The 24414-nt window shown below is 40.0% G+C and overlaps 1 protein-coding gene across 7 annotated transcripts in view; it reads right to left on the bottom strand.

Annotated features, from left to right (window-relative positions):
• RAB27A (RAB27A, member RAS oncogene family) overlaps window positions 1–24414 on the bottom strand; it is a 93147-nt gene that overhangs the window by 29106 nt on the left and 39627 nt on the right. For 5 of the 7 annotated variants that reach the window (XM_033190056.1, XM_033190058.1, XM_033190054.1 and 2 more), the window contains one exon: window positions 1940–2114. In XM_033190056.1, the coding sequence (XP_033045947.1) occupies window positions 1940–2092 (153 nt within the window). In that variant the 5' untranslated portion in view covers window positions 2093–2114. Of the gene's footprint in view, window positions 1–1939; window positions 2115–4613; window positions 4736–14133; window positions 14220–24414 lie in introns of those variants that run through there. The other 2 variants (XM_033190060.1, XM_033190059.1) reach the window with 2 other exon arrangements.

Raw genomic sequence — 24414 nt, 5'->3', positions numbered from 1 at the left:
GGCTGGGAGTGATGGGTCACGCCTATAATCCCCCAGCACTTTGGGAGGCTAAGATAGGTGGATCACTTGAGGTCAGGAGTTCAAGACCAGCCTGGCCAACATGGCGAAACCCCATCACTACTAAAAATATAAAAAATTAGCTGGGCGTGGTGGCGAGTGCCTATAATCCTAGCTACTTGGGAGACTGAGGGAGTAGAATTGCTTGAACCTGGGAGGCAGAGGTTGCAGTGAGCCGAGATCTCACCACTGCACTCCAGCCTGAGCAACAAAGACCCTGTCTCAAAAAAAAAAAAAAAAAGATAAGAAAAGAAAAATTAACTGCATACAGCAATAATTGTAAAGCTGTGTTGATGATAGGCACACAGAGTAGAAAGATGTCATTTGTATAGTAATAATGGCACAAAAAGAGGGGAGAAAACAGAGCCATATAAGAGCAAAGTTTTATACAGTATTAAAATTAAGTTGCTATTAATCAAAATTAGATTGTGAAAAATTAAAATAATTGTAATCCCCAAAGGAACTATTAAAAAAGAACTCAAAAATATATAATTTTAAAAAGGAATTAAAATGATACACTAGAAAATAGAAAAAGAACACAATATCTATCAACAGACAAATGGATAAACAAAATGGTGTATCAATACAAAAGAATATTATGTAGCCATCATAAGTAATGAACTCCTGATACATGCTACAACATGGAAGATCCTTGAAAACATCAGACTAAGTGTAAGAAGCCAGACACAAAAGGCCATATATTATTCCATTTATATGATGTGTGCAGAAGCCAGACAGAAAATTCCTGGTGGCTAAGGGGAGGTAGAAAGAGGAATGTCTGCTAATAGGTATGAGGTATGAAACTATTCTAAAATTAAATGGCTGTGACGGCCACACAACTCCGAAAATATACTAAAAACCCCTGAATTTTTATACTTTAGATGGATGGATTTCCTTTTCTTATGGATTATATCTCAACAAATCTATTTTTTAAGTTATAAAATAAGTAACCAACAAAAATAATCACATACATATATATAGATTCTATCAACTATACGTCAATACTGAAAATTTCATTAGGGCCCTATTGTTCTTCAGTGGGTCTTAATCTCTATAAGACTCTCTGGCAGCAGAATAAAAGACCTAGAATGGGCAAAAGGGAACTTTCTTATGTCCTAAAAGCCAGGGACCTTTCCCCCTGACAGAATATGATCCATTAAAGGACCTTTGTCATTAATTTCCTGACCACTTGTTTACCTGCTTCATGCTAACAATGGATTTTTCAGCAACAAATGTAACCTAAGGAGAAGGCCGTCTTTCCTCATCTGCAACTGTGACACAATGACCTTCTGCCTTCCCCTCCAAAACTAGAATAACTTTCAGTCTTAAAGTCCTTAAAAAAACAAGTAAATAAAGCTTCTCTCTTCAACATTCTGCAGAACATCACATTCACTACTGGCATTCCCCATTTCTACTCCAACCTCACCCTCCCAGTAGCAGTGATGAGTTCTGCCAGTTAGTATTCCATGCGGAATTTCTGAGACTTTATTAGGAGAAATGCCATTAAAAATAATAAGATACCAAAGGTGGAAGATACAGCCCATAAAACAAGAGTATGAGGGGCAAAGTGGCTGGCAGGCTTCAAGACAAAGGTAGACAAATAACTATTGGAGTCCAGAAGGGAAGATATAAGCCAAAAGAATACCAAGGTGACATTTTAAAGAACTGTCTACTTCCACTTTGTCTGCCTGGTTTTATATGAAATGTTGTCAGCACAACCTTTTCAATCATGTTGCCTGGATTGAATATAACTCACTTTCCTATGTACCCTTTAATTTCAGATCCCAACCTTTGTCCTCCTAATTCCTACAAAGTAAACTAAACAGACCAGCAAATGTTGACTCAAAGATTACATTTTTACACAGAAGGATATAGAACTTACCACTCTCTTTTCCCTGAAATCAATGCCCACTGTTGTGATAAATTTGGAGTTAAATTTACCATCTGTATATTGGTAAAGTACACTGGTCTTCCCTACGCCAGAGTCTCCCAAAGCTAAAAACTTGATGAGGTAATCATAATCTCCATCAGACATAATGAAGAACTCAGTGGTTCACCTGTAAAATACATACAAATTTTTTAAATTAAAATCCATTAGAAAACATTAATTATCCATTAAAAAAATGACGACAAAATTCAGCTTAATACCTAATGTTAACCTATATGTCTATGGGTTGTATGAAAAGAGGGTTACATACATATTCGTCACCATTCTTGAAGACCTAATAACTAGCTAGATGAGAAGCTATTGAAATAGTAATTAACAGTGTAGTTTTAATTTAACATATTTAACATACATGCAATCCCAGCACTTTGGCAGGCCAAGGCAGGCAGATTACCAAAAGTCGCGAGTTCAAGACCAGCCTGACCAACATGGAGAAACACCATCTCTACAAAATACAAAAATTAGCCGGGTGTGGTGGTGCATCCCTATAATCCCAGCTACTCGGGAGGCTGAGGCAGGAGAATCGCTTGAACCCGGGAGGTGGAGGTTGTGGTGAGCCAAGATCGCGCCATTGCACTCCAGCCTGGGCAACAAGAGCGAAACTCCGTCTCAAAATTAAAAAAAAATAAAAATAAAAATAAAAACATACATATTATAGTACCAAAATAGGACAAAAATTCCAAGTGAGAATGATCATCAACAAGAAAGTAACAGTCACTAAGTCTTATCTGCAGACCATATAGAACAAAAACTAATACAAGAAAAATAGAGGAAGGAGAATGTTATAAGGAATAACAGTAATTGTTAGAGTACAAGTAGTTCCAATTTCCCCTCCTTTTTCAAAGTCTCCTAGAGCTAAAATCTGCAATTGCAAAAATAAGGAACCAGTCCAAATGCTCACCAATCAATGAGTAGATAAAGAAAATGTGATATATATATACACACACACACACACACACATAGATATATATACACACACACATATATACACACACACATATATACACACACATATACACACACACACACACATATACATATACACACACATACATATACATACACACACACACACACTATGGAACACTACTCAGCCACAAAAAGGAATGAAATAATGGCATTCACAGAAATCTGGATGGAATTGAAGACCATTATTCTAAGTGAAGTAACTCAGGAATGGAAAACCAAATATCATATGTTCCCACTCATAAGTGGGAGTGAAGCTATGAGGATGTAAAGGCATAAGAAAGATACAATGGACTTTGGGTACTCGGGGGAAAGAGTGGGAGGGGGGTGAGGGATAAAAGACTACAGATTGAATACAGTGTACACTGCTTGGGTGATGGGTGCACCAAAATCTCAGAAATCACCACTAAAGAACTTATTCATGTAAACAAACACCACCTGTTCCCCCAAAAACCTATGGAAATTTAAAAAAAGAAACAAAGAAAGAAAGTCTCCTAGTGCTAGAACCTTGCCTTTTCTCTCTTTTTACATGGACATCTAGGCAATTTCATTTATTCTATTCATTTTCACATGTTATTACAGTTCCTTCAAAGACACTGTTATTTCACAAGTAAATTTACTCCCTGCTTCCTTATATATTACTATTAATATGTACTACATATTAAATCAGACTTCTTTGGAGTATCACTGCTCACTTGGGAACTGAGTTCCAGATTTAAACAGTCACTGCTCAGAGACCATAGTCCCACAACCAAGGGCTCACTTACCTATATTTACCTGGGTATTCTATCAAGAACTGCTAAAAATTCAGCTCTCCAATACTGACTAAAACAAAAGTCCACCTTGAGGAAGAAAAATTCATTTATATCAGCAATACCTAACCATGGCTATTTTTGGTTCTTTGCAATCAGCACTTTTCATGATTTGTTTTTACCCTCTAAATAGATTCAAACCCAAAATATCAGTCCAACTAGAAATGGGATCTCTCTCCAGGGAAGGTTTACTTTTTTATTAAAATTTTATTGATACATAATATTTGTACATTTTATGGGGTACATGTAATACTTTGTTACATGCATAGAATGTAATGATCATATCAACACAATGTTACATGCACAGAATGTAATGATCAAGGTATTTAGGGTATTTATTACCTCAAGTATTTATCATTTCTATGCATTGAGAACATTTCAAGTACTCTCTTCTAGCTATTTTGAAATACACAACACATTTTTGTTAACTATAGTCACCCTAGTCTACTGTTGAACATTAGGACTTATTCTTTCCATCTAACTGTATGCTTGTACACATTAACCAACCTCTCTCCATTCCCCCAAATGCCAATAAACTCTCCTGAAAATCATAAAAATAACTATCTCATTAACACTGACAACTCTACATGACTATTCAAAAACATGCATATTTACCTATCTATATACATGCCAGATGTCCTACATTAGATGCTACTGACTCCTGGCATTATCTCCTTTTTACCCAGCCCCATATCCAGAAACTTGGCTGCCATACTCAGTGCTTCCTATAGGACTATTTCTATGTATCCATAAAATTAATAAAAACTCAGACAAGAATACTGACTGGTTTTCAATGTTGCCTCCCTTACCCTATCCTCAACTTGGTGACTCACCTTATGCTGAAAACTCCTGAATGCTGAGCCCCAAGAGCCACTGCAGGGTGTTTCCTCAGAGTGCTTCAGTGCAGATCTGCAACCTCACGTTTCAGGTATGGTTAGCCCGTGGATAAGGGCAGAGCCTCTACAAACATTCAAAATTCTATTTGCACACCATAAAGAGTGACACTTCACAGATGATGCCTTACCTATCTTTATAGTTGGGTATTTGCAAGTATAGGTCACCAGTATTAATGACATATAACAGAATTCCACTCCAAAAACCGACAACTTGGACGTCAACATTACAGCATGTCACATCGCAGCATCACACCTGGCTCTAAGTTATTGGAAATAAGAGCTAAGAATTGAAAAGCAAGTCCAGATAATGTTGACTCATTTGGGGGCTTCCCCTCAAACTGAATGGAGCAGCAAAAACAATACTGATCCTGCAGTGAGAATGATGCAAAAAGACACTGTGGCTACCTTATTTCCTCTTTATTTTTAATTTGAAAAAAAAAGTTGGTATAACTATGTTTTTTATATCACTTAAGGTATATGAAAAAATGCTGTCACCAATGGCATCATATTCTAGAATTCTCTAAACCCACTTAAGTGGAATTCAAAGACTTAAACTATCTCTAATGTGTTTCATTTCCATAATCATACATGTAAGTCTACAAGTGATCTTCATGAGTTTTGTTTTCTATTCGCAATAGCAATACTGACCAAGTAATCATAAAGGGACTATTAGCAAACCAGACCGCAAACTGAAGGTATAGATACCACCATCAATATTAATCATAGTTCGCACTTTTCAGATTGTATCTTTAAGACAATTATCTGCTTTCTTGATCTGAAAATAAATGTTCAGACCTTCCACTCTCTGGGTTCAGTTTTCTAAAGGATAAAACAGAACCCAGAGAGGCAGACTGATTTGCACGATCTGGAATCTAGATCTCCTAGTTCCAAGTCCAATGTCTATTCTACCCCAAGCTTCACGTCCGTTACTCATTTTTGTTACAAATGCAATATTGGGCTTTAAAGTGACCACGAGTATGGTATTTTAGAAGGTAACCTAATAGGAAACTCACAAAATCAAGCAGAGCTGGGTTTGAATCCCAAATCTCCCAGATACCAATTACTTGGATGTCTCTGAGCCTTAGATTTCCAGGTTTCTGTTCTATAAAAAAGAATATATACTACACCTCACACCATTGTTCTGAGGATTCAATAAGATACTGTTTATGGAGTGCCCAGCACAATGGTTGGCATATACTGGGTACTTAATTGTTAGCTCACTTATTCTCCCCATTGTGGACATTCAGACTGAGTCTGAAGACCTAGAACTATTTTCAAATTGACTCTGGCCAGCTTAAAACATGTTTTTCTAGCACAAAGTATTGCTTACTGGTTCAAAGTGGTCAGCTGAGTTAACAAAGATCACTTTCAAACTAATTCTGATCTTTTTTAGCTGGTTCTAACCATTTGCGATTCATTTAATATAGATATGTTTATTTCAAAAGAAAGTCCTATGTAAGTATTAGCTGCTATGAGCGGCAGCATCCAGCAATCTGGCTTCCAAGGGTCAATATGCAGGCAATGTTCTTTTCTTTCCTAGAAGTATAAGGAAGTACACTGAGCCCCTAAACTAAAAATTAATTTTTAAAAATAAGGATGTGCTAAGAGTATTTGAAGCCAAGGTTACATATTTAAACTCTGTACCTTCTTGAAAAAAGTGCTGTCTACCTCAAGGAAATGTCTTCTAAAAAGTCAAGAATGACCTTAATTTGGGATACACAAAAGACTTTCTTATTCAGCTTACTTCTCTCTCTCCTCCTTATACAAATATTTTTTCAAAGTGCTCTCCACCCTCACTATCATCAGATTAACAATAGAAAGCAAGGAACACCCACTTCCTCAACATGTACTATGTGGTGTTAATTGCCTGGTGAGAGAAAGTCTATCATCTTCCTTATTTTTAAAATAAAACATATTTTCACCTGTAATACCAGTGACTGAGGAAGCTGAGTCATAAGGAGAGCTTGAGGTCAGGAGTTCAAGACCAGCCCAGGCAACTAGTAAGACCTATCTCTTAAAAAAAAAAAAAAAAAATATATATATATATATATAAATAAAATTAGGCAGGTGTGGTAGCATTAGCCTGTAGTGCTAGCTGCTTGGGAGGCTGAGGCAGGAGGATTGCTTAAGCCCAGGAGTTCAAGGCTGCAGTAAGATACGATCACATCACTACACAGCAGCCTGGGCAACAGATTAACATCCCATCTTTAAATAAGTTTTTTTAATAAATAAAAATAACTGCACATGTACCCCTGAACTTAAAATAAAAGTTGAAGGAAAAAAGCACTTAAAAATTTTTTAAGTGTTTTCAAAAATACTTTTGAAGTGTTTTTTAGGAAACAAGATAGAAGAGAGTAGATTTAGTTAAGAGCAAAGGGAAAAGATCTAGTTCTATTTCTCCCTCTCTTTCTGTCTCTCCTACACACACACACAGACATATCACAGCCCAGATTTTCCCTGAAGTGTCATATTAAAGTCAATGATAGACTCCAACCTTAGGATCCCCTACTATTAGGCAGAATCATTCTAAAACTACTCTAGACAGGTCAGGCATCTTTTGAAAGCCAAATTTTCCCTCTATTACTCATATTTAGTGTAGAGCAAGAGAAAGGGGAGGAATAATATTAACTGAACAACTACATGTAATAAATATACTTGATTTTATTTTATCTGCTCATCATCCTTAAAAAGAACTTCATGTCTGGACAAGACTCATACCATATAGAGAGTGATGTTTTCTCAGTGTGATGGCAAGTAGGCTTGAGTTCAAATTCTGACTTTTCTACTTTGTATGACCTGATCTAAGTTTTTTAAACTAAGCCGTATTCTTTCAACTGTAAAATGGAGATAATAACAGTTCTAATCTCATTGAGTTGTTTTAAGGACTAAGTGAGATAACCCACAGAAAGCTTTTAGCACATTGTTTGCCCTGTGCTAAGTGTTCAATAATTGAAACTTATTAACAATACTACTAATAGTTTCACCAAGTTCTTTATTAGCAAGGCATGTGATTTTATAACCTATTCTTAATGTAACCAGTACCTGAACCTTCAGAAAAATCATAGAAAGAAATTCAATGTAAATACAATGACTTTGGGGTGCCCTACCCATCACAGAATCTACTTTGGCATTCCAACCTAAGAATGAGTTGTATCTGGGTGGTTTTTGGTAATTTCAGACCTAGGAGTACCCATTAGTTGAATGCTCTAATTTCCAGAAGAGGAAACTGAAACCCAGAGAAGGCAAATGAATAGTCTGAAATAAACCAGATAGATATGGGGCTAGTCTAGATCTCAAGTCTCCTAAATTTCAGTCATGTATGCATATTTTTTCTTCTGTCTGTATTCCTTCCTTCAGAGCAAGAAACCTCAGTTATAGCTTCTTGAATTCAAGAAGCAAAAGTTTTCTTCAGTGCCAGCAGTTATAGCAGTGATAAACTGCTTTATGATTAAGGCTTCGGTTGTTAAAGACATTGGGTTGAAGGATCTGTACTTCTGTCCTCAGAGTCCCTCGGTCAAGAAGCCCTTCCTCCTGATGGGCTCTGCCAAGGAGAGAAGTCATAAATTGGGAGCTTGTCTGCTTCTCGTTGGTCATTGCAAATCCAAGAAAAAAACAAAACAACAACAACAAAAAACTCTTCTTGATACTTGTACCATATCCCATAAATCAACTTTCTTTCCTATGGTTTCAAAATGAAAAGCAAGCAGAGAAATCATGAAATTTTCCATTTCCCTGTAGAATTGCTCAGTCCCTTAGTATTTTCCTCTCAAATAAGATTATTTTAGGCTGGGTGCAGCAACTCACACCTGTAATCCCAGCACTTTGGGAGGCCAAGGTGGGTGGATCACCTAAAGTAAGGAGTTCGAGACCAGCCTGCCCAACATGGTGAAACTCCATCCCTACTAAAAATACAAAAAATTAGCTGGGCGTGGTGGTGGGCACCTGTAATCCCAGCTTCTTTGGAGGCTGAGGCAGGAGAATCACATCGAGATCGCGCCATTGCACTACAGTCCGGGCAACACAGCGAGACTTTATTTTCTCTGACATCATGTCTCTGTAAGGATACTTCTGACCCTCTATCTTTTTCCTTCATTCAATAAATATTGATTGAATGCTTACTATATGCTGGGTGCCAGCGTAAAATGGGGATCCAACTCAGTTATACTCAATGTGGAAAATGCATCTCTTATTCCTTGCCTACTTTAGACCTTATGGTTTTAGCCATGCCCCAGTCTAACTTCTCCCAATGACTATACCTGCCTTTGGGTTTTCAAATAAGCCAATCTTTCTGAACATTTTAAGCTTCTCTCATTAACGTAACACAACATGACATCAAAATTCATATCCCAAGTCAGATGTTTCACAAAGATGCAAAAGGAATAAACATGCAAAAGGAATAAAAATGTGAAGCTCAGACGGGCATGATGGCTCACACCTGTAATCCCAGCACTTTGGGAGGCTGAGATGGGCGGATCACTTGAGGTCAGGAGTTTGAGACCAGCCTAGTCAACATGGTGAAACCCTGTCTCTACTAAAAATACAAAAACACAAATGGCTGGGCATGGTGATGGGTACCTGTAATCCCAGCTACTCAGGGGGGTTGAGGCAGGATAATCACTTGAACCTAGAAGGTGGAGGTTGCAGTGAGCAGAGATGGCACCACTGCGTTCCAGCCTGGGAGACAGAGGGAGTCTCTATCTCAAAAGCCAAGCCAACAAACAAACAAAACAAAACAAACAAACAAAAACACGTGAAGTTCAGTAGAGAATAAAGAGATAGCCTCAACTTCCTGGGCTCATGTGATCCTCCTGTCACAGCCTCCCACGTAGCTGAGATCACAGCAGTGCACAACACCATACACCATGCTCAGCTTTTCTTTTTGTAGGTGGGAAGATGAGGTTTCCCTATGTTGCCCAAGCTGGTCCCAAACTCCTGAGCTCAAGAGGAGAAATATTCAGAAAGAGAAACATAAGGTACATTATAAAGAATGTTTCATCTGAAAATATTTTGAATTTTTTAGAATGGTTAATAAAATATTCGAGTGTTCCCATGTAGCTTATGGACTTCAGTTCTTGCGGCGTAAAATTATTTTTGCAGAGAAATAGGAGCAGGTGAATACAACTATCACTTTTCGGGTAGCACAGAACATCAGCATTTATGTGAATTACAACACCACATGTTCTTTCCTATCATTTAACAGCCCCTTGTCCAGGGATTCGTTTGGAGAAAATGTTCATATACAAATGACTGGCATAGAAATATAAAGTTTATCAGTGCTTTTAGGTTTAACGTTAAAAAGCAGTAGGCTTTTCTTGGTTTTCTGTTTGTTTGTTTTGTTTTTAATGATGCCACTCTGGACCCATACCTGGCATTCTGGAAGGAAACACATAACAGAGACACCAAAAGCAAGGAAGAGAAGTCACATGGCATGAGGCAGGATAGAAGAGGCATTTTATAATGTACCAAGATATTTGAGTAGGGACAACTTGTATTTACCAAATGAGCCCTGACCACAACTCTCACAGACCATTACAATTCCTACACCCTGAGGTGCAACACAGCTACTTTCACTTCCAAAGCAAGATGCATACTGCCCAATAGCAGGAACCCCATTTCCACAAGTGGAGACAGCCTATGTCTTCCGTGCAGTGTACTCATCTCAACTTCTGGTCTAGATGTGTGTAGATACAGTTCTCCCCTCCCTAATATGTCAAGAATGGAAAAAATGACGTTATAAACAAAGAGCTTGTCTTGTTCGTGCAAAATCTCAGGCGGAGAGAAGTGGAAATCTAACACCTTTGAAAAGTAGAAGGAAACAGGAATATGATTTTTCCTTGTTTCTTATTGAAAGATGAGTTTGATTTTATCTAAATTCAGAATATTAGATAACTGCATTTTATATTCACCTATAACCTAAGATTCATAAGTGCATTCCTATCAGTACAGTGTTTTATAATAATAACATAAGTCCATCCTTAACAGTGATGTTGAGGCAGCAGAGAAGTTCATAGCTAGAAACTGTTGAGATCTTAAGGTGTACAGTATTTGTCTTAATATTTACAAATGCACCTGCTACATAGGAATATTCCATTTCCCTCATCTAAACAAAGTGAAAACTTTTAGACCAAATGCTAGAAATCTGCTAGACCAGCTGCTAGCAGATGGTAATATTCCAGTAAAGCAAGTTCTTCAGACAAAAAATAAAATTATCTGCAAATACTGTTGAATTAAATATCCATTTCTAGGGCGGGCATGGTGGCTCATACCTGTAACCCCAGCACTTTGGGAGGCCAAGGCAGGTGGATCACTTGAGGTCAGGAGTTCAAAACCAACATGGCAAAACCCTGACTTTACTAATAATACAAAAAAAATTAGCCTGTAGTCCCAGCTACCCAGGAGACTGAGGCAGGAGAATTACTTGAACCCAGGAATTACATGTAATATACATATACACACATACATACACATATATATAACATGTAAATATATACATATAATACATATAAATATATATATACACATTTCTAAAGGCTTCCAAAACATACCTCATTTTTAACAGCATCTTCCAGATGTTCATAATTTTTCTTAAAGAGAAAGACCAGGATGAAGAAAAAAATAAGCAGTCATAGCCTAGAAACCCATGAACTATTTCTGAAATGTTACCATCACCTCAGTGGGTGACCAACATAACCCAGTAGGCAAACAGCACAAACAACTATATGTTAGGAAACAAGAGGGCATTGAAATGATTCCTGAAAGCAGAAAAGGTTGTGGAAGACCAATGTCAATAACTCAAATGAGATATCGGCTTTTTTTTTTAATTTATGGAAACCATTGACTCATTTACCCAAAAGACATTATTTGTTGCCCAAGGCTCTTCCAGGGTCAGAATATGAATGTTTATAGAGATTTATGGAAAGTAAATTCATCAAAACACTGGGTCTTATAAGACTTATAGTTGTGACAAGTACCTCTTGCTTTATAGATATAGGGTAATAGAAAAAAAAAAACAAACATAGAATATATGCCATTGGTAAAACATAGCCAATACAGTGGAAACAGGTGTGGCTGTTTGGTTTGCTTAGTAATATCTCAAATAATGTGACAGCAGTCTCAGAATGGACACAACCACACGACACTGCAATAGTCTGCTCAACCCATAGCTAAACATGCCTCTTACCACCACCAAGAAACAAGCAGTCTCCAAGAATTTGGAACGAGTGCAAAATCTACGAAGTACGCTCCCACTGAGTGGTTGCTTTTTGTGAGCACATAGAAGACAATGAAACACAGACTTCGGAGTCAAGTTCTCCTAAATTCAAATAACAGTACACCACCTCCTACCTGTACAAAGTGAGCAGCAAAATGCCTGATGAAGATAAATGAACCATAGCTATTCTTATGATTATGACAGATTAAGGCTTAAATCAGGCTTGAGCACTGAGCCTGGTGGTTTTTCCACTCTACCTGCAGGATGATACTGAGACTTCATAAAGCTATCAAAGAATGGAGTGGAAATATTTCCTGAAAATGAAAAAGGAGGAACAACTTAAGCTACCTGGAAGGCGGAACATCTGCAAGCCCAACTGGTAACTACTGGGAATTCTGGTATTAACAAGCTCTGAAGAGGTAAAATGCAGAGCTTTGGTTATCTCAGAGGGCCACCAAACTCGTGGGCTCAAGGCTCAAAGGCAGAAAAAAATAGAAATGACAGCACAGCCAGGACTGAGAGAATTACAAATCAGATAGCACTCAAAAAAAAAAAAAAAAAAAGAAAGAAAAAAAATCAGCACTCAAAGGACTTCACACTGCAAAGAGAATTTCCAAGTTGCAAAACACAGACCTAAAAACAGTGTCAAGGAATCTGTCAAGACTCATCTTCCTGCAACATGACACATGCATGGAAAGCCTTTGTCCAACACAGACTGACTCCCCTCTTGCATCTCACCTGCCTCAAGTTTTTTGTTTGCTGCAACACAGGAAAGATGTTAATCTGTTAGGGAAACACACCAATTCAAAAAGCAGACCCTTTGCTTTCTGAAGGAGCAATGATACTTCTTTCCTTCCAAGAAAAATGTTGAATTAGAAGCAGCCAGACCTGTTAAAGATGACTGTCCAAATAATAAAAGCAATTAGACAAATGTCCATGAGTTGACAGTAACTGGGGAAGAGAGGGGCTCATTTATCATTGACTTTTTAAAAAATGAGAATATGAGTATCATCAGTTTGGCACATAGATACTTAAAAAGACTACTAAGAGGCACCAGGTATGGCTTCACACCTCCCTTGTCCTGCCTACCCCACACCCTCATCCTCACTAACCACATTTTTTTTTTTTGAGACGGAGTCTTGCTCTGTTGCCCAGGCTGGAGTGCAGTGGTGCAGTCTCAGCTCACCGCAAGCTCCACCTCTGGGGTTCACGCCATTCTCCTGCCTCAGCCTCCCGAGCAGCTGGGACTACAGGCCCACGGCACCACGCCCTGACTACAGGCACTAACCACATTTAAGCAGATACATTCTCTGCCCACAGGAATATGTTCTTCAGGTACGTGGTTGCATGCTAAAGCACACAGGACTTTCATCTCTTCACAGCTGATTTTCATTTCCATAGTCAAACATCCGCCCTACCACACCCCATGCTGTGCTCCAACAGCCTCACTTCCAACCATCATCTGGGTGCCATAGCCTCTTTACTTTTAGTCTTTTTCCTCTTCTGGCTTTCCTGTCCCTCATCTCCAGGTACTGTTGCCAAACTCCAGTTTGCATGTGCAAAAAGTGACATGAAACTAACAATGCCAGTGCTTTTCTTGTTACACACTGAGTTGCTATGTCAACTTCAAGGTGTGCAACCCTCCTCAATAAATTCATAATGTTGCTGTGTCTTCAGGGACTCCCACTTTTCCAATCAGGAAGAGTTTTTCCCCTGCAAAGTCTGGGAAAACAGCCATTCTGGAAACCCAAGTGCTTCTTAATACTATGCCAGTTTGGGCTTTACCATAATGTTAATGAAAAGGTAGCATTCTGATACAAACAGGTCACGCGTTTAAAACATTAGTATCATAAACCCGGGAGGTGGAGCTTGCAGTGAGCTGAGATCCGGCCACTGCACTCCAGCCTGGGCGACAGAGCGAGACTCCGTCTCAAAAAAAAAAAAAAATTACTATCTATAAATATGTTTATTATATCCCAACTTAGTTCTTTTAAAAACAGTAAACTAGGCTCAGAAAAATCAAGGCTTTTCCTGATGTTTTAATACCATTAAACCAATGATGCCAGGATTCTTAGCTTCTTCCATTTGGTGTCAGTACGCTATAGACAGCCAGCTATATATAGGTCCTTTTGGTTTTTGTCAAGTCTACTGTCTCCATTAATATATATTTATAACACATGTTTAAATGTTCCCTAAATATCATATTCTTTAGTAACTGAACAAAAAAAAAAAAGAAAGAAAACTCACCTAATGGACAAGGTCAAATCAAATATACTTCTTATTGCTTCTCAAAGTCTTTCCTTATTTCACCTATTATTCAGTATGCAGAGTCTCAGAACTGACTGCATTTCTATCAGCAGCTGTTTATAGAATGGGGTGTGACTTGTGTTTGCTTATGCAAAAGGACTGAAGAACAACAATGCACATTCATCCAGCCAGTTTCCAACTCAGCCTGTCAGATTACAGTTGGCTTTTTTGCTCTTACTGTTGTCCATCTCTAATTTTATTGCATTGTGATTGCTAAATGTGGTCTGCATAACATCGAATTTGGGGGAATTTAAGAGGAATTAAGTTTATTTATTTAGAGACAGGGTCTCACTCTGTTGCCCAGGCTGGAGCACACTGGCACAATTATGTCTCACCGTAGCCTTGACCTCCCCAGCTTAAGCAATCCTCCCACCTCAGCCTCCTAAGTAGCTGGGATCACAGGTATGCACCACCAAAAAGGGATAATTCTTTTTCAGTTTTTTGGTAGAGACAAGGTGTCACTATGTTGCTGCCCAGGCTGGTCTTGAACTCCTGGACTCAAGTGATCCTCCTATCTCAGCCTCCCAAAGTGGTGAAATGACAGGCATGAGCCACCATGTCCCGCCTGAATTAAGTTTTATAAGTGTTCCATGATTATGTGAAAACAATCTGTACATCCTGTTATTGGATGCAAAATTACATACATTCTAGTCAAATTAGTTAGTTGTGGTTTTCGATCTGATATATCCTTATTTATCTTTTTGCTACTTCATCTGTTTCTAAGAAAGGTGTGTTGAAACTCCTAGATCATATTCATTTTTAGAAAATAAGCCCAAGGTCATGTCTTAAAGAGGATGAATATAAAGCATAATAAAAGAGCAAGCATTGCAGTCTTTATTCAGTGAAGCACTAAATCTGTGCTTTTCAGTTTGTATTCTGTGAAAGTCTGGGATTCATGAAAATACTTTAAGAGTTCTGTAAACTGAGGCAGGGCGCGGTGGCTCAAGCCTGTAATCCCAGCACTTTGGGAGGCCGAGACGGGCGGAACACGAGGTCAGGAGATCGAGACCATCCTGGCTGATACGGTGAAACCCCGTCTGTACTAAAAAATACAAAAAACTAGCTGGGCGAGGTGGCGGGCGCCTGTAGTCCCAGCTACTTGGGAGGCTGAGGCAGGAGAATGGCCTAAACCTGGGAGGCGGAGCTTGCAGTGAGCTGAGATCCGGCCACTGCACTCCAGCCTGGGCGGCAGAGTGAGACTCTGTCTCAAAAAAAAAAAGAGTTCTGTAAACTTATTAAAATTTTATTTTTCTATTGTTTGTTTTTGGGTTTTTTGGGGGTTTTTGTTTGTTTGTTTGAGATGGAGTCTCACTCTGTCACCCAGGCTGGAGTGCAGTGGCATGATCTTGGGCTCACTGAAACCTCCGCCTCCCGGGTTCAAGTGATTCTCATGCCTCAGTCTCCCGTGTGGCTAGGACTAAAGGCCTGCGCAACCACGCCCAGCTAATTTTTGTATTTTTTAGTAGAGATGGGGTTTCACCATGTTGGCCAGGCTGGTCTCAAACTCCTGACCTCAAGTGATCTGCCCACCTCAGCCTTCCAAGGTGCTGGGATTACAGACATGAGCCACTGCACTTGGACTTTCTATTATGTTTTTTAAAAACTGGAATTTAAAAAAGTATATGGTCAAATAAGTTATATACCAAATTTAGAGACCTCCAAATTGTTTATTTATGCTACTTTAAGTTATTTACGTCTGCCATTAGCATTTACATGCTATTTGGAATTCCTATAATTATTAGTTGAGAAGCCTGTAATTTGCACTAGACTTCTCTCCTTTTCTTAATCAGAATGGATTCATTTTGTCTATTGTTGTAAAATTATTTAAGGAAGCACATGTGAACTACATTCAATAAACGGCAGTCAAGGCTCAGGCACATGTTTCAGCACATGTTTGCTATCATCCTGTTACAACAGTCAATTGAGCAATAAAGAACGAACACAATATGTTGCATCATAACATTTTACTACAGATCACTATAGAGATTATTCTTTGGGAAGTTTCTTGTCTGATTTCTAGAAGCATGAAAGGGCTACTCTAGGTTTAGGCTACCTCTTTTTCATAGCAGATGAGTGTCTTCACAGCCAGTTCCTGCATAGGAAACCTACATAATGTCATTGCAACAAACCTTTCATTGCCTCAGAAAACTGCTCTGGTCCAGCTGGTTGCAAACTTTCTTTAGCAATAAAACTGTTTCTTCAAATAAAATCTTACATGGCACCCCAACATATAAAATAGGTGGCAGCAGAATGATTCTAATGAAAGGAGTGAAGGTTAAGACACCAACGCCCATAGACCCACCAAGGACATAAGAAGAATCTCACTGTACACATTTGGAAAATCATTGCAGAAAGGTCTACCTACAGTGCAGCTCCGAATCATCTTCTTTGCCTTTGGCTTTGTCCCTAAACACCTCCTCTCTGCCTAACCACTTCAGTTGACAGCTCATTTGTAAGGTCTGCCACACTCTTTATTCGGCATCTCCTATACCACCTTAACACAATTCTTATCTGGGAGGGATCTGAAATGCTTTGGGTGTCCCTGGTGAGAACTGCAAGAGGAGCTATCTAAAGCTTGAGAGAATGAAATGAGACTACAGGAAGAGTCTTGAGAACGACCATCACTGGGTCATTCCCAGAGAATGTGTCCTGGAAATGAGTCCTGGAAAAATCTAGGCCAAATTGCCCAAAAGGGAAGCAGCATTGACCATGGGATAGGAAACTGATGTCCTTAAAGGGGCAAGAGAGAAAACTGCTGGGAGGATGTTTGTAACCAGCTACATTGGTGATCCTTTCTTGTATCTAAATGGACACTTTGAGGCCATCAGAAAATATGACCAGATTAGTCCTGATGGACTCAAAAATCTATATATGGATGGAACCCTCAAAAGTCAAGGTATGGTTTGAAGAACACAATGAAATGTTGGTATTGCAACTTTAAGATAACTGAGAACATATTATTTTGTGCTGTATCAGAAGTCACTTCATACTAAATTATAGCACAAAAGAGCATAAAGAGGTACAAAACTTTTTTTAAATACTGATCAAAGTAAAACTTCAGATTTTCTTCTTTCTATGAATTCAGAAGAAATTTCTGGTATTAGGCTCAGCTAATGGCTGTGTCATGAGGAGTGTTTTACATGAAGGTACCCTTGCTTAAAACCATTACAAAGTTCCAGGGAAGGAGAAAGGGGCAGGAGGTAGAGGGGACAGAGAAACCCCTGGCATTCCCTACCTGGCTTTATGTCAAGGCAGCACAAAATCAACTCAAACCCACAGGGATTAAATACAAAGGGAGTTTTCAGACAGGTATTCAAAGTCATATCAAGGTCAAACACCAAGAGACTAAGGAGCACGTCAACAAAGGGGAATAGTAGTTTATGGATCTGGGAGTCTCAGAGGATAGCATTCCAAGAATTCAAGAGGACATCTGGGCAGACAACACAGTTCATTAGAGCCCATAGTAACAGTAGCTAGAAAAGACTGGGGGAGAGTGGTGAGGAATATAAAAACTACATATTGGGTACAATGCACACTATTCAGGTGATGGGTACACTAAAATCTCAGAATTCACCACTATATAATTCATCCAAGTTGCCGGGCACAGTGGCTCACACCTGTAATCCCAGCACTTTGGGAGGCCAAGGCAGGTGGATCACTTGAGGCCAGGAGTTCAACAGCCTGGTCAACATAGTGAAACCCCGTCTCTACTAAAAAATACAAAAATTAGCCAGGCCCGTGGAGACACATGCCTGTAATCCCAGCTACTCTGGAGGCTGTGGCATGAGAATGGCTCGAACCTGGGAAGCAGAGGCTGCAGTAAGCCAAGATTGCACCACCATACTCCAGCCTGGGTGACAGAGCGAGACTCCATCTCAAAAAAATATAGAAAATAAAATAATAATTCATCCATGCAGCCAAAAACCCGAAAAGCTATAGATATAGGATAGATGTAGATATACATATCTATTTATATATACCAAAAAAAGACCCATAGTAGTTGTTGCTTTATCAAAAGCCAGAGAAATTTTCTAACCTTCTAAGTTACAGCAATTTATTTGATGAACTTGCTTTCCCCTATTCTGCCCATCCAGTTTGAAAGGCTCCCTGGCCAGGCGCGGTGGCTCATACCTGTAATCCCAGCACTTTGGGAGGCCGAGGCAGGAGGATCACGAGGTCAAGAGATCGAGACCAGCTGGCCAACATGGTTTAACCCCAGCTCTACTAAAATTACAAAAAGTAGCTGGGCATGGTGGCATGCGCCTGTAATCCCAGTTACTTGGGAGGCCAAGACAGGAGAATCGCTTGAACCCAGGAGGCAGAGGTTGCAGTGAGCCAAGATCGTGTCACTGCACTCCAGCCTGGCTGACAGAGCAAGACTCCGTCCATTAAAAAAAGAAAAGAAAGGCTCCCTAATTGGCCAGGTGTGGTGGCTCATGCCTGTAATCCCAGCACTTTGGAAAGCCAAGGCTGACAGATCACCTGAGTTAAGGTATTCGAGGCCATCCTGGCCAACATGGTGAAACCTGTCTCTACTAAAAATACAAAAATTAGCCGGGCATGGTGGTGGGCGCCTATAATCCCAACTACTCCGGAGGCTAAGGCAGGAGAATTGCTTGACCTAGGCAGGCAGAGGTTGCAGTGAGCCAAGACAGTGCCACCGCACTCCAGCCTGGGTGACAGAGCGAGACACGATCTCAAAGAAAAAAAAAAAAGAAAAGCTCCCTAACTGTTCGAACTAGGCTCCTTCACTAAGTTTCCTTTTCCTGACTAGGCAGATGGAAAGCCAAGCATCCAGGTTAGAACTTAGTCCCTCAAGGCCATACCTTGTCTCTGTCCTCAGCTAAGCCCAGGATAAGGCCATCTATGGAAACAAAGCTCCTATTTTCTTAACATGCCTCTGAGAAAGACATTTGAAGCCTAGAGGTTAAGAACATAAGGGCTAAAATAAGTAGGCAAGAGGGTCACTCAGAAAGAACAAGAGCCTTGTTTAAAATTAAAAAAAAAAAAAGTCAGGGGGCGGAGCAAAATGGCCAAATAGGAACAGCTCCAGTCTCCAGCTCCCAGCGCGAGCGACACAGAAGACCGGTGATTTCTGCATTTTCAACTGAGGTACTGGGGTCATCTCACTGGGGAGTGCCGGACAATCGGTGCTGGTCAGCTGCTGCAGCCCGACCAGCGAGAGCTGAAGCAGGGCGAGGCATCGCCTCACCTGGGAAGCACAAGGGGGAAGGGAATCCCTTTTCCTAGCCAGGGGAACTGAGACACACAACACCTGGAAGGTCGGGTAACTCCCACCCCAATACTGTGCTTTAAGCAAACGGGCACACCAGGAGAATATATCCCACATCTGGCCTGGAGGGTCCCACGCCCACGGAGCCTCCCTCATTGCTAACACAGCAGTCTGCAATCTAACCGCAAGGCAGCAGCCAGGCTGGGGGAGGGGCGCCCGCCATTGCTGAGGCTTAAGTAGGTAAACAAAGCCGCTGGGAAGCTCGAACTGGGTGGAGCTCACAGCAGCTCAAGGAAACCTGCCTGTCTCTGTAGACTCCACTTCTGGGGACAGGGCACAGTTAACAACAACAACAACAAAAGCAGCAGAAACATTTGCACACGCAAATGACTCTGTCTGACAGCTTTGAAGAGAGCAGTGGATCTCCCAACATGGAGGTTGAGATCTGAGAAGGGACAGACTGCCTGCTCAAGTGGGTCCCTGACCCCGAGTAGCCTAACTGGGAGACATCCCCCACTAGGGGCAGTCTGACACCCCACACCTCACAGGGTGGAGTACACCCCTGAAAAGAAGCTTCCAAAGTAAGAATCAGACAGGTACACTCGCTGTTCAGCAATATTCTATCTTCTGCAACCTCTGCTGCTGATACCCAGGCAAACAGGGACTGGAGTGGACCTCAAGCAATCTCCAACAGACCTACAGCTGAGGGTCCTGACTATTAGAAGGAAAACTATCAAACAGGAAGGACACCTATACCAAAACCCCATCAGTACGTCACCATCCTCAAAGACCAGAGGCAGATAAAACCACAAAGATGGGGAAAAAGCAGGGCAGAAAAGCTAGAAATTCAAAAAATAAGAGCGCATCTCCCTCTGGAAAGGAGCGCAGCCCATCACCAGCAATGGATCAAAGCTGGTCAGAGAATGACTTTGACAAGATGAGAGAAGAAGGCTTCAGTCCATCAAACTTCTCAGAGCTAAAGGAGGAATTACGTACCCAGCGCAAAGAAACTAAAAATCTTGAAAAAAGAGTGGAAGAATTGACAGCTAGACTAATTAATGCAGAGAAGGTCATAAACGAAATGACAGAGATGAAAACCATGACACGAGAAATACGTGACAAATGCACAAGCTTCAGTAACCGACTCAATCAACTGGAAGAAAGAGTATCAGCGATTGGATGGAGGAAGATCTACCAAGCAAATGGAGAACAAAAAAAAAGCAGGGGTTGCAATCCTAGTCTCTGATAAAACAGACTTTAAACCATCAAAGATCAAAAGAGACAAAGAAGGCCATTACATAATGGTAAAGGGATCAATTCAACAGGAAGAGCTAACTCTCCTAAATATATATGCACCTAATACAGGAGCACCCAGATTCATAAAGCAAGTCCTTAGAGACTTACAAAGAGACTTAGACTCCCATACAATAATAATGGGAGACTTCAACACTCCACTGTCAACATTAGACAGATCAACGAGACAGAAAGTTAACAAGGATATCCAGGAATTGAACTCATCTCTGCACCAAGCGGACCTAATAGACATCTATAGAACTCTCCACCCCAAATCAACAGAATATACATTCTTCTCAGCACCACATCGCACTTATTCCAAAATTGACCACATAATTGGAAGTAAAGCACTCCTCAGCAAATGTAAATGTAAAAGAACAGAAATTATAACAAACTGTCTCTCAGACCACAGTGCAATCAAACTAGAACTCAGGACTAAGAAACTCAATCAAAACCGCTCAACTACATGGAAACTGAACAACCTGCTCCTGAATGACTACTGGGTACATAACGAAATGAAGGCAGAAATCAAGATGTTCTTGAAACCAATGAGAACAAAGATACAACATACCAGAATCTCTGGGACACATTTAAAGCAGTGTGTAGAGGGAAATTTATAGCACTAAATGCCCACAAGAGAAAGCAGGAAAGATCTAAAATTGACACTCTAACATCACAATTAAAAGAACTAGAGAGGCAAGAGCAAACACATTCAAAAGCTAGCAGAAGGCAAGAAATAACTAAGATCAGAGCAGAACTGAAGGAGATAGAGACACAAAAAACGCTCCAAAAAATCCATGAATCCAGGAGTTGGTTTTTTGAAAAGATCAACAGAAGTGACAGACCGCTAGCAAGACTAATAAAGAAGAAAAGAGAGAGGAATCAAATAGACGCAATAAAAAATAATAAAGGGGATATCACCACCAACCCCACAGAAATACAAACTACCATCAGAGAATACTATAAACACCTCTACGCAAATCAACTAGAAAATCTAGAAGAAATGGATAATTTCCTGGACACTTACACTCTTCCAAGACTAAACCAGGAAGAAGTTGAATCCCTGAATAGAACAATAGCAGGCTCTGAAATTGAGGCAATAATTAATAGCCTACCCACCAAAAAAAGTCCAGGACCAGATGGATTCACAGCTGAATTCTACCAGAAGTACAAGGAGGAGTTGGTACCATTCCTTCTGAAACTATTCCAATCAATAGAAAAAGAGGGAATCCTCCCTAACTCATTTTATGAGGCCAACATCATCCTGATACCAAAGCCTGGCAGAGACACAACAAAAAAAGAGAATTTTAGACCAATATCCCTGATGAACATCGATGCAAAAATCCTCAATAAAATACTGGCAAACCAGATTCAGCAGCACATCAAAAAGCTTATCCACCATGATCAAGTGGGCTTCATCCCTGGGATGCAAGGCTGGTTCAACATTCGCAAATCAATCAACGTAATCCAGCATATAAACAGAACCAAAGACAAGAACCACATGATTATCTCAATAGATGCAGAAAAGGCTTTTGACAAAATTCAACAGCCCTTCATGCTAAAAACGCTCAATAAATTCGGTATTCATGGAACGTACCTCAAAATAATAAGAGCTATTTATGACAAACCCACAGCTAATATCATACTGAATGGGCAAAAACTGGAAAAATTCCCTTTGAAAACTGGCACAAGACAGGGATGCCCTCTCTCACCACTCCTATTCAACATAGTGGTGGAAGTTCTGGCTAGGGCAATCAGGCAAGAGAAAGAAATCAAGGGTATTCAGTTAGGAAAAGAAGAAGTCAAATTGTCCCTGTTTGCAGATGACATGATTGTATATTTAGAAAACCCCATTGTCTCAGCCCAAAATCTCCTTAAGCTGATAAGCAACTTCAGCAAAGTCTCAGGATACAAAATTAATGTGCAAAAATCACAAGCATTCTTATACACCAGTAACAGACAAACAGAGAGCCAAATCAGCAATGAACTTCCATTCACAATTGCTTCAAAGAGAGTAAAATACCTAGGAATCCAACTTACAAGGGATGCCGAGGACCTCTTCAAGGAGAACTACAAACCACTGCTCAGTGAAATCAAAGAGGACACAAACAAATGGAAGAACATACCATGCTCATGGATAGGAAGAATCAATATCGTGAAAATGTCCATACTGCCCAAGGTTACTTATAGATTCAATGCCATCCCCATCAAGCTACCAATGAGTTTCTTCACAGAATTGGAAAAAACTGCTTTAAAGTTCATATGGAACCAAAAAAGAGCCCGCATTGCCAAGACAATCCTAAGTCAAAAGGACAAAGCTGGAGGCATCACGCTACCTGACTTCAAACTATACTACAAGGCTACACTAACCAAAACAGCATGGTACTGGTACCAAAACAGAGATATAGACCAATGGAACAGAACAGAGTCCTCAGAAATAATACCACACATCTACAGCCATCTGATCTTTGACAAACCTGAGAGAAACAAGAAATGGGGAAAGGACTCCCTATTTAATAAATGGTGCTGGGAAAATTGGCTAGCCATAAGTAGAAAGCTGAAACTGGATCCTTTCCTTACTCCTTACACGAAGATTAATTCAAGATGGATTAGAGACTTAAATGTTAGACCTAATACAAACCCTAGAAGAAAACCTAGTTAATACCATTCAGGACATAGGCATGGGCAAGGACTTCATGTCTAAAACACCAAAAGCAATGGCAGCAAAAGCCAAAATTGACACATGGGATCTAATTAAACTAAAGAGCTTCTGCACAGCAAAAGAAACTACCATCAGAGTGAACAGGCAACCTACAGAATGGGAGAAAATTTTTGCAATCTACTCATCTGACAAAGGGCTAATATCCAGAATCTACAAAGAACTCAAACAAATATACAAGAAAAAAACAAACAACCCCATCAAAAATTGGGCAAAGGATATGAACAGACATTTCTCAAAAGAAGACATTCATACAGCCAACAGACACATGAAAAAATGCTCATCATCACTGGCCATCAGATAAATGCAAATCAAAACCACAATGAGATACCATCTCACACCAGTTAGAATGGCAATCATTAAGAAGTCAGGAAACAACAGGTGTTGGAGAGGATGTGGAGAAATAGGAATACTTTTACACTGTTGGTGGGATTGTAAACTAGTTCAACCATTATGGAAAACAGTATGGCGATTCCTCAAGGATCTAGAACTAGATGTACCATATGACCCAGCCATCCCACTACTGGGTATATACCCAAAGGATTATAAATCATGCTGCTATAAAGACACATGCACATGTATGTTTATTGTGGCACTATTCACAATAGCAAAGACTTGGAATCAACCCAAATGTCCATCTGTGACAGACTAGATTAAGAAAATGTGGCACATATACACCACGGAATACTATGCAGCCATAAAAAAGGATGAGTTTGCGTCCTTTGTAGAGACATGGATGCAGCTGCAAACCATCATTCTTGGCAAACTATCACAACAACAGCAAACCAAACACCGCATGTTCTCACTCATAGGTGGGAACTGAACAATGAGATCACTTGGACTCGGGAAGGGGAACATCACACACTGGGGCCTATCATGGGGAGGGGGGAGGGGGGAGGGATTGCATTGGGAATTATACCTGATATAAATGATGAATTGATGGGTGCTGACGAGTTGATGGGTGCAGCACACCAAC

Source organism: Trachypithecus francoisi, unplaced genomic scaffold (assembly GCF_009764315.1).
Source record: "Trachypithecus francoisi isolate TF-2019V2 unplaced genomic scaffold, Tfra_2.0 Lachesis_group3, whole genome shotgun sequence".
Taxonomy (NCBI): domain Eukaryota; kingdom Metazoa; phylum Chordata; class Mammalia; order Primates; family Cercopithecidae; genus Trachypithecus; species Trachypithecus francoisi.
The sequence above is the reverse complement of the archived record's forward strand: the minus strand, read 5'-3'. Positions and strand labels throughout refer to the sequence as shown.